The sequence below is a fragment of the Bombina bombina genome, chromosome 5 (genome assembly GCF_027579735.1).
Source record: "Bombina bombina isolate aBomBom1 chromosome 5, aBomBom1.pri, whole genome shotgun sequence".
NCBI classification, from domain to species: Eukaryota; Metazoa; Chordata; class Amphibia; order Anura; family Bombinatoridae; genus Bombina; species Bombina bombina.
Genome location: NC_069503.1, coordinates 404,818,052 through 404,832,868, shown reverse-complemented (window position 1 = coordinate 404,832,868; position 14,817 = coordinate 404,818,052). Strand labels below are relative to the sequence as shown.

General features: G+C 40.9%; 1 protein-coding gene across 1 annotated transcript in view; it reads left to right on the top strand.

The window, feature by feature from the left end:
• The window catches only part of NEK10 (NIMA related kinase 10), a 1,556,164-nt gene that overhangs the window by 721,973 nt on the left and 819,374 nt on the right, over positions 1–14,817 (top strand). The window contains exon 19 of the mRNA XM_053715742.1: positions 9,854–9,975. Within this exon, the coding sequence (XP_053571717.1) occupies positions 9,854–9,975 (122 nt within the window). The remainder of the gene's footprint in view (positions 1–9,853; positions 9,976–14,817) is intronic.

Here is a 14,817-nt window from a genome sequence, read left to right as displayed (position 1 = left end):
GCCAGATTTAAGAGGCAAGCGCGATAGCTCTGGGTTAAGGATAGAGCGCGCGGATGAGATGAGAGCCATGTCAGATACTGCGTCACAGTTTGCAGAACGTGAGGACGGAGAGCTTCATTCTGTGGGTGACGGATCTGATCCAGGGAGACTGGATTCAGAGATTTCCAATTTTAAATTTAAGCTAGAGAACCTCCGCACATTGCTAGGGGAGGTATTAGCGGCTCTGAATGATTGTAACACGGTTGCAATTCCAGAGAAATTATGTAGGTTGGATAAATACTATGCGGTACCGGTGTATACTGACGTATTTCCTATACCAAAAAGGCTTACAGAGATTATTAGCAAGGAGTGGGATAGACCTGGTGTGCCTTTTACCCCTCCTCCCATATTTAGGAAAATGTTTCCTATTGACGCCACCACACGAGACTTATGGCAGACGGTCCCTAAGGTGGAGGGAGCAGTTTCTACTTTAGCTAAGCGTACCACTATCCCGGTGGAGGATAGTTGTGCCTTTTCAGATCCAATGGATAAAAAATTAGAGGGTTACCTTAAGAAAATGTTTGTTCAACAAGGTTTTATTTTACAGCCCCTTGCATGCATTGCGCCTGTCACTGCTGCGGCAGCATTCTGGTTTGAGTCTCTGGAAGAGGCCATTCGCTCAGCTCCATTGGATGAAATAATGAACAAGCTTAAAACACTTAAGCTAGCTAACGCATTTGTTTCTGATGCCGTTGTGCATTTAACCAAACTTACGGCTAAGAACTCCGGATTCACCATCCAAGTGCGCAGAGCGCTATGGCTTAAATCCTGGTCAGCTGACGTGACTTCTAAATCTAAATTGCTTAATATTCCTTTCAAAGGGCAGACCTTATTCGGGCCCGGCTTGAAAGAAATTATTGCTGACATTACGGGAGGTAAGGGCCATGCTCTACCTCAGGACAGGGCCAAATCAAAGGCCAAACAGTCTAATTTTCGTGCCTTTCGTAACTTCAAGGCAGGAGCAGCATCAACTTCCTCCGCTCCAAAACAGGAAGGAGCTGTGGCTCGTTACAGGCAGGGCTGGAAAGTTAACCAGTCCTGGAACAGGGGCAAGCAGGCCAAGAAACCTGCTGCTGCCCCCAAGACAGCATGAAGAGAGGGCCCCCTATACGGAAACGGATCTAGTGGGGGGCAGACTTTCTCTCTTCGCCCAGGCTTGGGCAAGAGATGTCCAGGATCCCTGGACGTTGGAGATCATATCCCAGGGATACCTCCTGGACTTCAAGACTTCTCCTCCACGGGGGAGATTTCATCTTTCAAGGTTATCAGCAAACCAAACAAAGAAAGAGGCGTTTCTACGCTGTGTACAAGACCTCTTACTAATGGGGGTAATCCACCCAGTTCCGCGGACGGAACACGGGCAGGGATTCTATTCAAATCTATTTGTGGTTCCCAAAAAAGAGGGAACCTTCAGACCAATCTTGGACTTAAAAATCCTAAACAAATTTCTAAGAGTTCCATCATTCAAAATGGAGACTATTCGAACCATCCTTCCCATGATCCAAGAGGGTCAGTACATGACCACGGTGGAGTTAAAGGATGCCTACCTTCACATACCAATTCACAAGGACCATTACCGGTATTTGAGATTTGCCTTCCTAGACAGGCATTACCAGTTTGTAGCTCTTCCCTTCGGATTAGCTACGGCTCCAAGAATCTTTACAAAAATTCTAGGATCACTTCTGGCGGTACTAAGACCGCGAGGCATAGCGGTGACTCCGTACCTAGACGACATTCTGATACAAGCGTCAAGTTTTCAAACTGCCAAGTCTCATACAGAGATAGTTCTGGCATTTCTGAGGTCGCATGGGTGGAAGGTGAACGTGGAAAAGAGTTCTCTATTACCACTTACAAGAGTTCCCTTTCTAGGGACTCTTATAGATTCTGTAGAGATGAAAATTTACCTGACAGAGGCCAGGTTATTAAAACTTCTAAATGCTTGCCGTGTCCTTCACTCCATTCCACACCCGTCAGTAGCTCAGTGCATGGAAGTAATCGGCTTAATGGTAGCGGCAATGGACATAGTACCATTTGCGCGCCTGCATCTCAGACCGCTGCAATTGTGCATGCTAAGTCAGTGGAACGGGGATTACTCAGATTTGTCCCCCCTACTAAATCTGGATCAAGAGACCAGAGATTCTCTTCTATGGTGGCTCTCTCGGCCACATCTGTCCAAGGGGATGACCTTTCGCAGGCCAGATTGGACGATTGTAACAACAGACGCCAGCCTTCTAGGCTGGGGAGCAGTCTGGAATTCCCTGAAAGCTCAGGGATTATGGACTCAGGAGGAGAAACTCCTCCCAATAAATATTCTGGAGTTAAGGGCAATATTCAATGCTCTCCTAGCTTGGCCTCAGTTAGCAACTCTGAGGTTCATCAGATTTCAGTCGGACAACATCACGACTGTGGCTTATATCAACCATCAAGGGGGAACCAGAAGTTCCCTAGCGATGTTGGAAGTCTCAAAGATAATTCGCTGGGCAGAGTCTCACTCTTGCCACTTGTCAGCGATCTACATCCCAGGCGTGGAGAACTGGGAGGCGGATTTTCTAAGTCGCCAGACTTTTCATCCGGGAGAGTGGGAACTTCATCCGGAGGTCTTTGCTCAACTGGTTCGTCATTGGGGCAAACCAGATCTGGATCTCATGGCGTCTCGTCAGAACGCCAAGCTTCCTTGTTACGGATCCAGGTCCAGGGACCCGGGAGCGGTGCTGATAGATGCTCTGACAGCCCCTTGGGTCTTCAACATGGCTTATGTGTTTCCACCATTCCCAATGCTTCCTCGTTTGATTGCCAAGATCAAACAGGAGAGAGCTTCGGTGATTCTGATAGCGCCTGCGTGGCCACGCAGGACCTGGTATGCAGACCTAGTGGACATGTCGTCCTGTCCACCGTGGTCTCTGCCTCTGAGACAGGACCTTCTAATTCAGGGTCCTTTCAAACATCCAAATCTAATTTCTCTGAGGCTGACTGCATGGAGATTGAATGCTTGATTCTATCAAAGTGTGGTTTCTCGGAGTCGGTTATTGATACCTTAATACAGGCTAGGAAGCCTGTTACCAGAAAAATTTACCATAAAATATGGCGTAAATATTTACATTGGTGCGAATCCAAGTGTTACTCATGGAGTAAGGTTAGGATTCCTAGGATATTGTCCTTTCTACAAGAGGGTTTAGAAAAGGGTTTATCTACTAGTTCGTTAAAGGGACAGATTTCTGCTCTGTCTATTCTTCTACACAAACGTCTGGCTGAAGTTCCAGACGTTCAGGCTTTCTGTCAGGCTTTAACTAAGATTAATCCTGTGTTTAAGTCTGTTGCTCCGCCGTGGAGCTTAAACTTAGTTCTGTTTTTGATGGCTATTTCCTCGGCTCGGAGAGTCTCTGAGTTATCTGCCTTACATTGTGATTCTCCTTATCTGATTTTCCATTCAGACAAGGTAGTTCTGCGTACTAAACCTGGGTTCTTACCTAAGGTAGTTACTAACAAGAATATCAATCAAGAGATTGTTGTTCCATCTCTGTGTCCTAACCCTTCTTCAAAGAAGGAACGACTTTTGCATAATCTGGACGTAGTCCGTGCCCTGAAATTCTATTTGCAGGCAACTAAGGATTTTTGTCAAACTTCTTCCCTGTTTGTCGTTTACTCTGGACAGAGGAGAGGTCAAAAGGCTTCGGCTACCTCTCTCTCTTTTTGGCTTCGTAGCATAATACGATTAGCCTATGAGACTGCTGGACAGCAGCCCCCTGAAAGGATTACAGCTCATTCTACTAGAGCTGTGGCTTCCACCTGGGCCTTTAAAAATGAGGCCTCTGTTGAACAGATTTGCAAGGCTGCGACTTGGTCTTCGCTTCATACTTTTTCAAATTTTACAAATTTGACACTTTTGCTTCCTCGGAGGCTGTGTTTGGGAGAAAGGTACTTCAGGCAGTGGTTCCTTCTGTTTAATGTTCCTGCCTTGTCCCTCCCTTCATCCGTGTACTTTAGCTTTGGTATTGGTATTCCATAAGTAATGGATGACCCGTGGACTGACTACACTTAACAGGAGAAAACATAATTTATGCTTACCTGATAAATTCCTTTCTCCTGTAGTGTAGTCAGTCCACGGCCCGCCCTGTTTTTACAGCAGGTCTAAATTTTAATTAAACTCCAGTCACCACTGTACCCTATGGTTCCTCCTTTCTCGTATGCTTGGTCGAATGACTGAGTATGACAGGTGAGGGGAGGAGCTATATAGCAAGCTCTGCCGGGTAATTCTCTTGCAGTTTCCTGTTAGGAAGAGAAATATTCCATAAGTAATGGATGACCCGTGGACTGACTACACTACAGGAGAAAGGAATTTATCTGGTAAGCATAAATTATGTTTTTTATACACTTAGCTCAAGGCCCGAATTTCAGAGGTAGAAGAAAGAGAGAGAAAAAAAAAAAAAAAGAAAACGAGGATATGTACAGTCTTCTGTGTCCTCCACTCTCAGATACTGACCCTGTATATGCTGTATACTTTCTCACCCCAGTTCCCTTTCCCCTCCTATATACTTTTATTTTCCTCTTTTCCCTCTTTATATCCTTGTCTTTGGCTTCCTTTAGTCTCAGCTGTAAATAACCCCAAAATGCTATGTCCAAATCTTCAGACTGCTATTACTTATAGCTGTATATAGAGGGGGGATATGTGTCAAATAATGCACGCCTTTTAACTTTTAGTAAATAAACATGTCTTAGGCATATTTGCGTGCAATATATCACTAGACAGTACTTGCGGTTCTCCCTTCTACTCCTCTTCTTTGGCTTTGGTCTGTCTGTCAGGGTCGTAACTTTGTCACCCCTGATCCTCGGCTCTCAGCTGCAAATCCCTTTCCAACTGGGGATACACTTGCCTCTCACTGTCCAGCCATTTCCATGTCTTGCCTGTGGTTGATCTCACGTTGCCTGCTGCACAAATGCTTATGTTGAAATTCAGCTGCAACTCCAGTGGATGTACCACCTGCGGCTCCTGATGACCTCCTTCTCCAAGTGATCAGATGCTGGTGGAGAAAAACTTTGGCTACGGCTGCAGCTTCAGCGGGCGAGACAATCTCGGCTCCTCAGCTCCTATGCTCTCAGCCTGCCGTCCGTCAGATTACTGATCAACCTTTCTGTACCCGCCTGCTGGCACTCCTCCCACTTTCTTAGCTTTCAGCTCTCATCCTCTGTCGGGCCAAGTAGCTCAGCTTACTGCTCCAATGTTTTTGCTGCAAAGTTTGGCTGTGGCTCTAGCGGGTGAACCACTTGCGGCTCCTACCGGCTTCCAGGTTAAACCCCCAAGTCGTAGGGGTTGGTGCCCTAGAAAGGCTACTGATTCCTGCCTCCAACAACGGACATTAATCTTGGGTCGATCTTAATCAAGCTTTGTCCAGCAGCACGCCATTTTTGTGTGCTCCTCCTAGCTCCCCCCTTCCCTCCGGAAGCCAGCACAATTTTAAAAATGATCTGCATATTTTTCTCAGGGTAATCTTTTCAGAAGCAGAGGTCCTAAGACCGCTGCCACCTCTGAGGTGGCAGACTGCAATCATCCCAATCAGATACGATCGGGATAATTGACACCCCCTGCTAGTGAATGTGCAGGGGGCAGTATTGCAAAAGCATTTCACCAGAAATGCTGCTGTCGGCATTTAGCAATGTCTAGTGATCGGGATGATTGACACCCCCTGCTAGCGAATGTGCAGGGAGCGGCATTGCACAAGCATTTCACCAGAAATGCCGCTGTCAGCATTTAGCAATGTCGGGCGATCGGGATGATTGACACCCCCTGCTAGCGAATGTGCAGGGGGCGGCATTGCTCAAGCATTTCACCAGAAATGCAATGTTATGCGGACATGATTCGCTGTAGCCATTTGATCAATCTTCCCTTTTGCCTCCTCCTTGTGGTAGAGAAGAGTAATTCCAAGTAGTAATGGATTGTGGACTCTCGCCACTATGAAAGGAATTAATTTTACAGAAAAACATAAATTATGTTTTGAGAGTTTTAAGCTAATGTTATCAACTGTAATAGTTCCAAGTATAATGGGGCACACTGAGGCAGATTAAGCTGGTATTATCCCAAATCTACTAGTGGCTTAGTACCCCTTGTTATCATAACTATAATAATTATCATTACTAATTATTATCATTATTATTACTATTATTAATATTATACTATTATTAGTAGTAGTATTATTAGTATTGTCAGTTATTTGTAGCTGAGTGAGTGTTATAAAGATAGGTATATTATGCAAAAGTAGCATTAAAGGAGACAAATGTGAAGAGGGTCCTGCAATGTGTTGCAATTTGTAAATCACCTCTTATAATGGTGATCTGCAAAACAGCTGGGCTCATAGGCTTATATGCTAACATGTGACACATGGAGGAGAGAAACTGAGGTAAGAAAGGATAGCGTATATTGTATGCATACCTGAACAGTAGAGTCTTTAAGGAGCACTAGAATCTTTGAAAAGTAGGGGAGAGTCTTGTGGAACAGTCCATACAGTTCCACAAAATAGGGGCCATTTTGGAGATGTCCTGTAGATGGGAATGTGAGGAGGTAACAAGAGAGGAGGAGAGGAGGTCATGAGCAGCGTGAAGAGGACAGGAGGGAGAGCATCTGGAGATGAGGTCTGAGTTATGGAGGAGCAGTGTTATTGAGGTTCTTGAATGTTAGGGTGAGGATTTTGTGTATTGTTCTGGATGGTAGAGGAATCCAGTGAAGGGATTTGTCGAGGGGTGCAGCAGATGAGGAGTGATGTGTAATGAAGATCAGACTTACAAAGCATTCATTATGAATTTTAAAGGGGATTGACGGAAGTCAAGGAGACCAGAGAGGATGGAGTTGCAATAATCAAGGCAGAAAATGACGAGAGGGTGAATTAAAATCTTTGTTGTGTCTTGTGGGAGTAAGTAGAAAATTTTAGAGATATTTTTAAGGTGGAAACATCAAGAGTTGGCAAAAGACTGGATGTGAGGATGGAAAGAAAGATCTGGTTTGTGTAACCCCAAGTTATTGAGATTGGGGGGTGGAATAATAATGCTATTATTAACAGTTATAAAAAGATGGGAATGGAAATTTTAGAAGAAGGTGGGATAAGGAGCTAAGTTTAGGAGAAATAGTGAGAGGACATTCAGTATAAAATATTAGAAAGACAGTTAGTGACATGAGTGAGCAAGGAAGGGGTTAGGTCTGGTGCAGAGCGGTAGATTTGGGTGTCATTAGTTTTTAATTTTATATTGAAACCCATGGGACTTTATGAAGGAACCTAAGAATGATGAATAGAGTGAGAAGGGAAGGGGACCAATTACAGGGCCTTTTGGTACCTCAACAGAAAATGGTAAATGTTCAGAGGAAGCAGCAGAGAAGACTACACTAAAGGCACAGTTAGACAGGGAGGAGGAGAACCACAAAAGGGACTGTGTCACAAATGCCAAAGGATTGGAAGGTTTGTAGCAAGAGTGGGTCTAGCAGAGAGGAGTGTTTTTTTTTTTACTGTAAATAGGTCATTAGTAACCTTAACAATTACTGTCTCTGTGGAGTGTTGAAGTTAGAAATCCAGATTGCAATGGATCATGTTTAATGTGAAGAAACGTGATAAATGTGTATAAACTAGCCTTTTCAGAAGTTTTGAGGCAAGGGGGAGTAGGGAAAAATGGAAGTAGTTGGATGGGGAGGTTGGAGAAACAGAAGGTTTTTTGAGAATAGGTTTGACCTAGTGTATGTTGACAACCCCATAAGTATAACAGTGATTCCGTTACTGAATTTATTCAATATGTTTTCCTCCTGGTACAATGTACATTTTGTTAATGCTAAACTGAAGACAAAGCCAGAAAGCCAAAGTAATTATTTTTATTAGTTTAAAACGCTCAAAAAACTTTCTGGATTTACTTCAGATTTTTAAGATTTATAATGAATCTGAAATAAATATGGCTAAAATATTTGCATTGTGCAAGCATTGTAGATTTTTTAGGCTTATAGTGGAAGGTTGGTTTAAACTTATGGTGAAGCCATATGTCCTCACAAGGTCCTAGCCAGGGAAAATGTTTGCCTGCATTCAGACCTTGAAAGATGACTTCCACCACCCACATTTAACTTTGCACTTATTTTTGCAGCCCCATCCTCTGCATTTATACAACTAATTACAAGAGAGCAGCGCTTGTCAATCATCCAAGGATTAATTAGTCCAGGATGATTTAACTCTACCATGTCTGAGTTGTCAGAGAGGTTAGGAAGCATTGGTTTTAAAACTACTGTTTCTTAATTTAAAGGGACAGAAAGCATTTTGTGATTGTAATATAAAATTCTTAAAGGGACACTGAACCCAGATTTTTTCTTTCTTGATTCAGATAGAGCATGCCATTTTATGCAACTTTCTAATTTACTCCTATTATCAAATTTTCTTAATTCTCTTGGTATCTTTATTTGAAATGCAAGAATGTAATTTTAGATGCCGGCCCAATTTTGGTGAACAAACTGGGTTGTTCTTGCTGATTGGTGGATAAATTCACCCACCAATTAACAAGTGCTGTCCAAGGTCTGAACCAAAAAATAGCTTAGATGCCTTATTTTTCAAATAAAGATAGCAAGAGAACAAAGAAAAATTGATAATAGGAGTAAATGAGAAAGTTGCCTAAAATTGCATGTTCTATCTGAATCACAAAAGATAAAAAAAATATGGGTTCAGTGTCCCTTTAATTATGTAAAGTAATATTGGCAGCATACTTTATTTATTTTACTAACTATTCTATAATTTAAGTTTGAAAGTCTGGATTTCCCAGTCCTGATAAATGAAAGAGCACATGCAGGCTTCACAAACCTAACCTTGCCACATATCTGTCCCCAACATGCAGTTTATCGTACTATTTTTGCTTAAGCAAAATAATTGTGCTTTTGTTAACACAGATATACAAAATGTAAATATGTTCTCCTCATTGGCTATGCCTAGTGCACTGTTTAAAAGAACACCACCATCCTTTTTTTTATTTATTACTAAAATATTTGAATTAGCTAGAAGTGACATAAAAACAATATTGAAATACTGTCTTTTGTTAAACTTACTAGCTAACAAGTGCAGTATGATATAAAATGATAATGTACTCCTCAGGATTCTTGCATAAATAGTACAGCATTTTAAAACTTCACACTGTATTTTAAATCTAAAGCAATACAGTAATCCAACTGCTTTAGTATAATGCCACTTATTACTATAAACCCAAAATGATCTGTATACTATGTATTTACTATGGGATGTTAATTAGACAAATCAAAGTGCAGAATATCTTTATTAAATTATGTTTATAACTAGATGGACAGCAGCAGGAATGGTAGTGTGTTCTGTAGGTACTTCTGTTCTTCCATGTCTATTATGCCTTCAGTGTATAACCTGTCTCTTGCTTGATAATAATTGTGGTCCCTTATTATAGGAACAGTAAACTCAGAATTAAACTTATATGCTTCAGCTAGAGCATGACATTTTTATACAACTTTCCAATGTACTCCTGTTATCAAACTTGCTTTGATCTCTTGGGATCCTTTGTTGAAGAGTAAATATAGGTTGGCTCAGGAGCAGCAGTACATTACTCAGATCTAGCTGAACACATCTGGTGAGCCAATGACAAGAGGCATATACAGTATGTGCAGCTACCAATCACCAGCTAGCTCCCAGTAGTACAATGCTACTCCTGAGCCTATCTAGGTATGCTTTTAAACACAGAATTCCAATAGAACATTTAGTACTTAATATATTGAAAAGTCTCTTAAAATTGCATGTTCTAATCATTTTCTATTTTTATTTATTTGACTTCCCTTTTTATATAGATGACAACCTATATATTGTTATGGAACTTATTGAAGGAGCACCTCTTAGTGAGCACTTCAAATCTCTAAAAGAGAAGAAACAACAGTTCACAGAAGAACAAATATGGAATATTTTTATACAGGTAAAATGTGGAATAGTATAATTTAAACAGCACACTAGACAAATACATTGGATATCTTGAACATTGTACCACCTTTAAATAGAAGTTCATCTTTAATATAAATATCCTTACTTCATCAATGAAACCTAGGAAAGGGATATTAGTTTTCTGTGTGTCCACATGTCTGTATGCGGTGTTGAGATATATTCAGGAAAGTGCTCAATAAACTAAGCATTTTTAAAGCATATTTAATGTACGCATCAAAATCATATTACACACCAAAAAATTGTATAAACAGTACACTTCCAAATAAGTGTTCAAAATCATTGGCAAATTGTGAATTTGCGTTATTCCATACAAATCATCCTTAAATTAAGCAGAAATAAACATATTAAATGTAGACAGTTAAAATCATACTTAAAGGGACAGTCTACTCCAGAATTTTTATTGTTTAAAAAGATAGATAATCCCTTTATTACCCATTCCCCAGTTTTGCATTACCAACACTGTTATATTAATATACTTTTTTACTTTTGTGATTACCTTGTATCTAAGCCTCTGCAGACTGCTCCCGTATTTCAGTTCTTTTGACAGACTTAGATTTTAGTCAATCAGTGCCCTCTCATAAGTAACTCCATGGGAGTGAGCATAATGTTATCTATAAGACACACATGAACTTGTGCCCTCTAGCTGTGGAAAACTGTCAAATGCATTGAGATAAGAGACTGTCTTCAAGGGCTTAGAAATTAGCATATGAGCCTACCTAGGTTTAGCTTTCAACTAAGAATACCAAGAGAGCAAAGGAGATCTAATGATAAAAGTGAATTGGAAAGTTTAAAATTGCATGCCCTATCTAAATCCTGAAAGTTTAATTTTGACTTGACTGACCCTTTAAGTAACACACACCAAGATTACAAGTTGTGTGCTAAACCCGGTGTGTAAATAACTTTTAAAAAAATGAGTGGTATCGCACTTTCCATAGTGCTGCCATTACAAGTTACAGAAACCTTCTTGTGCTGTGCATTATGGTGCGTTAAGCTCCATAACGCACAAAAGCCAAGGCCTGACTTGACGTGCTTGTGCACATTTTCCCCCATAGACATCAATGGAGAGAAAGTGTTAGAAAAAACTAACACCTGCGATCGCGGAATGGCAATCGCTATAACACAATCCCCATTGATGTCTATGGGGACAAGAAAGTTATGTATAAATCTAACACCCTAACATAAACCCTAGTCTAATTACCCCTAATCCGCCGCCCCCGACATCGCCAACACTAAATAAAGTTATTAACCCCTAAACCGCCGGCCCCCACATCACAACTACTTTAACCCCTTGAGTGCTAATGACGGCTCTGAGCCGTCACATAGTTTCCCACTCTGGTGCTAATGACAGCTCAGAGCCGTCACTAGCACTCTCCCACCTTGAGGGAGATCTGGGGGCTCCCATCCGCTCTTACGCCGGCGATCGGGCCTGCATAGTGATAGGCATCGCTGGGGCTTCATCTTTTGCGCGGTGACGTCACGCGCAATGACGTGATGACGTCACCACGCAACTTTATTAACAATTGACAATACAAAGTCTAGGGAAAGGAGGCATGCTGCTTAGAAGCCTGTATCTCAGGTATCTAAGCAGCTACAGACCCCCAAGACCCATTTTTGGAAAGGTAATCGCCTCTTGGGGATCTGAAAAAATATATATAAAAGTAAAAAAAAAAAAAAAAAATACCTTCAATCACCTTAGCTCCCAGGTGGAAAAGTGCTTAGCACTCAAAGGAATAATAAACCGCCGGCCCCCCACATCGCTACAACTATAATACATTTATTAACACCTAAACTGCCGGCCCCCCACATTGCTACTACTATAATAAACCTATTAACCCCTAAACCGCCGCCCCCCCACATTGCAACACACTAAATTGAACTATTAACCCTGTTCAAATCAGCCAATAGGATTTAAGCAGCTCTCATCCTATTGACTAATTTGAATATTTCAGCCAATAGGAATGCAACAGTACCCCAATTTAAAAGGGGTACCTTGCATTCAAGCTTGAGTGTGCGGCAGGCAATCGCATGAAGAGGAGGATCCACGTGGCTGAAGACCGCCGCCTCTGAAGAGGACCAGCGCTCCAGATGAGGACCAGCGCTCAGGATCCGCGCATCGCAGAAGACCACTCCGCACCTCCGGGAAGAACATAGAAGATGGTGCCACGCTGGAAGAAGATCCTCGCCGCCCTGGAAGAAGACTTTGCTCAGTCTGGACTTCCAGATTTCAGGAACGGTGAGTACATTTTCTGGGGTTAGTGTAAGGTTTTTTTGGGTGTAATTTTTTTTAGATTAGTTTTTTTATGGGTGCAAAAGAGCAGATTGCCCTTTTAAGGGCAATGTCCATACAAATGCCCCTTTAGGGCCAATGGGTAGCCTTGGTTTTTTTTTAGACTTAGGTTTTCTTATTTTGGGGGTTGGTTGGGTGGGGGGGTTTACTGTTAGGGGGACTTTGTAATTGTTTAGGTAAAAGAGCGGATTGCTTCAGGGCAATGCCCTACAAAAGGCCTTTTTAGGGCTATTGGTAGGTTATTGCTATCTTAGGGGTGTTTTTATCTTGCAGTGACTTTTTTGTTTTTATAGGGGTATAAGATTAGGTTTAATTTTTATTATTTTGGATAATTTTGTTTATTATTTTTGTGTAATCTTAGTGTTTTTTTATTATTCGGAATTTTAGTGTGTTTTTTGTAATGTTAGTTTTTTTATTTTTCGTAGTGTTAGGATTTTTTAATATTGTAATTTTTTTTTTTAAATAGTAATGTTAGATTAATTTATAGTTTAATCTTAGTTTCTTTCCTAAAATATGGAGAGTCCACAACATCATCAATTACTACTGGGAATATCACTCCTGGCCAGCAGGAGGAGGCAAAGAGCACCACAGCAAAGCTGTTAAAGGGACATTAAACCCAAAAAAATTATTTCATGATTCAGATAGAGAATACAATTTTAAACAACATTCACATTTACTTCTATTATCTAATTTGCTTCATTCTTTAGATATCGTTTGTTGAGTAAATAGAAATTGACATTGGTGAGCCAATCACATGAGGCATCTATGTGCAGCGACCAATCAGCAGCTACTGAGCCTATCTAGATATGCTTTTCAACAAAGAATATCAAGAGAATGAAGCACATTAGATAATAGAAGTAAATTGGGAAGTTGTTTAAAATTGCATGCTCTATCTGAATCATGAAAGAAAATGTTTGTGTTTAATGTCCCTTTAAGTGTCTCTCCCCTACCCATAATCCCCAGTTATTCTCTTTTCCTCTGTCAATGGAGGAGATGAAGTTTGGTGTCTGAAGAAATTAATTATTTTGGGTACTTTTTCCTGCAAGCAAGGGTTTAGCTTAGTCCATGTTAATCTCTTCAGTAGAGTAGTGGTTGCTTTTAAGCAGTTAGGAAGTTGTGAGGTAGTCCTTGCTCTGCCTTCCTAACATATTGCTGTCCTAGTATAGAAAGCCAGAGAAGGTTTACTCTGTTCTTTCCTTTTTCTACAGGTCTCTATAAGGAGTATGTGTCCTTTCACGCCTTGTGAGCTATCTTCCTGCCGGACAGCTAGACTGCAGGTAAGTGCTTTTTGTCATCTAGGTACTGAAGACTTACACTTTAAGAAGATTTCAGCTGCAGTGTTATTGGGACACTTTTAATAAGATCCATTAGGCTGGATTATTAAGTGAACAGGTTGCAGGCACTGAGGTGGAAGAATAGGGGTTAATGTTTCCACTTATGTATGGAACATTTAATCCACTGTGGCTTATGTTTAATGAAAGCTTTTATTGGTATGTTGAGACACATTCTGCTTAAATACTGTTTGTGTGAAAAGCGGTTTTTACTGTGTATTTCTCTTGTTAAGTGTATCCAGTCCACGGATCATCCATTACTTGTGGGATATTCTCCTTCCCAACAGGAAGTTGCAAGAGGATCACCCACAGCAGAGCTGTTATATAGCTCCTCCCCTAACTGCCATATCCAGTCATTCTCTTGCAACTCTCAACATAGCTGGAGGTAGTAAGAGGAAAGTGGTAAAATATAGTTAGTTTTTTCTTCAATCAAAAGTTTATTGTTTTTAAATGGTACCGGAGTGTACTATTTTATCTCAGGCAGCATTTAGAAGAAGAATCTGCCTGCGTTTTTCTATGATCTTAGCAGAAGTAACTAAGATCCACTGCTATTCTCACATATGTCTGAGGAGTGAGGTAACTTCAGAGGGAGAATGGCGTGCAGGGTATCCTGCAATAAGGTATGTGCAGTTAAGTTTTTCTAGGGATGGAATTTGCTAGAAAATGCTGCTGATACCGGATTAATGTAAGTAAAAGCCTAAATACAGTGATTTAATAGCGACTAGTATCAGGCTTGCTATCAGAGGTATATACTCTGATTAATGTGCAATATAAAACGTTTGCTGGCATGTTTAATCGTTTTTATATATGCTTTGGTGATAAAACTTATTGGGGCCTAGTTTTTTCCACATGGCTGGCTGGCTTTATTTTTGCCTAGTTTCCTGAGGCTTTCCACTGTTATAGTATAAAAGTTACAGTTGGTGCAGTTAAAATTACAAACTGTGACATTCAGCTTCCCTCAGCAGTCCCCTGCATGCTATATGACATCTCTGAAGGGCTCTAAAGGCTTCAAAAGTAGGAGCTGTGGCAGTTGTTATGACTGTTTAAAAAACATATTTTTCGTTTTGTTAATCTGTTTTTTGTATTAAGGGGTTAATCATCCATTAGCAAGTGGGTGCAATGCTCTGCTAACTTGTTACATACACTGTAAAAATTTTGTTAGTTTATCTGCCTTTTTTCACTGTTATTTCAAATTTTG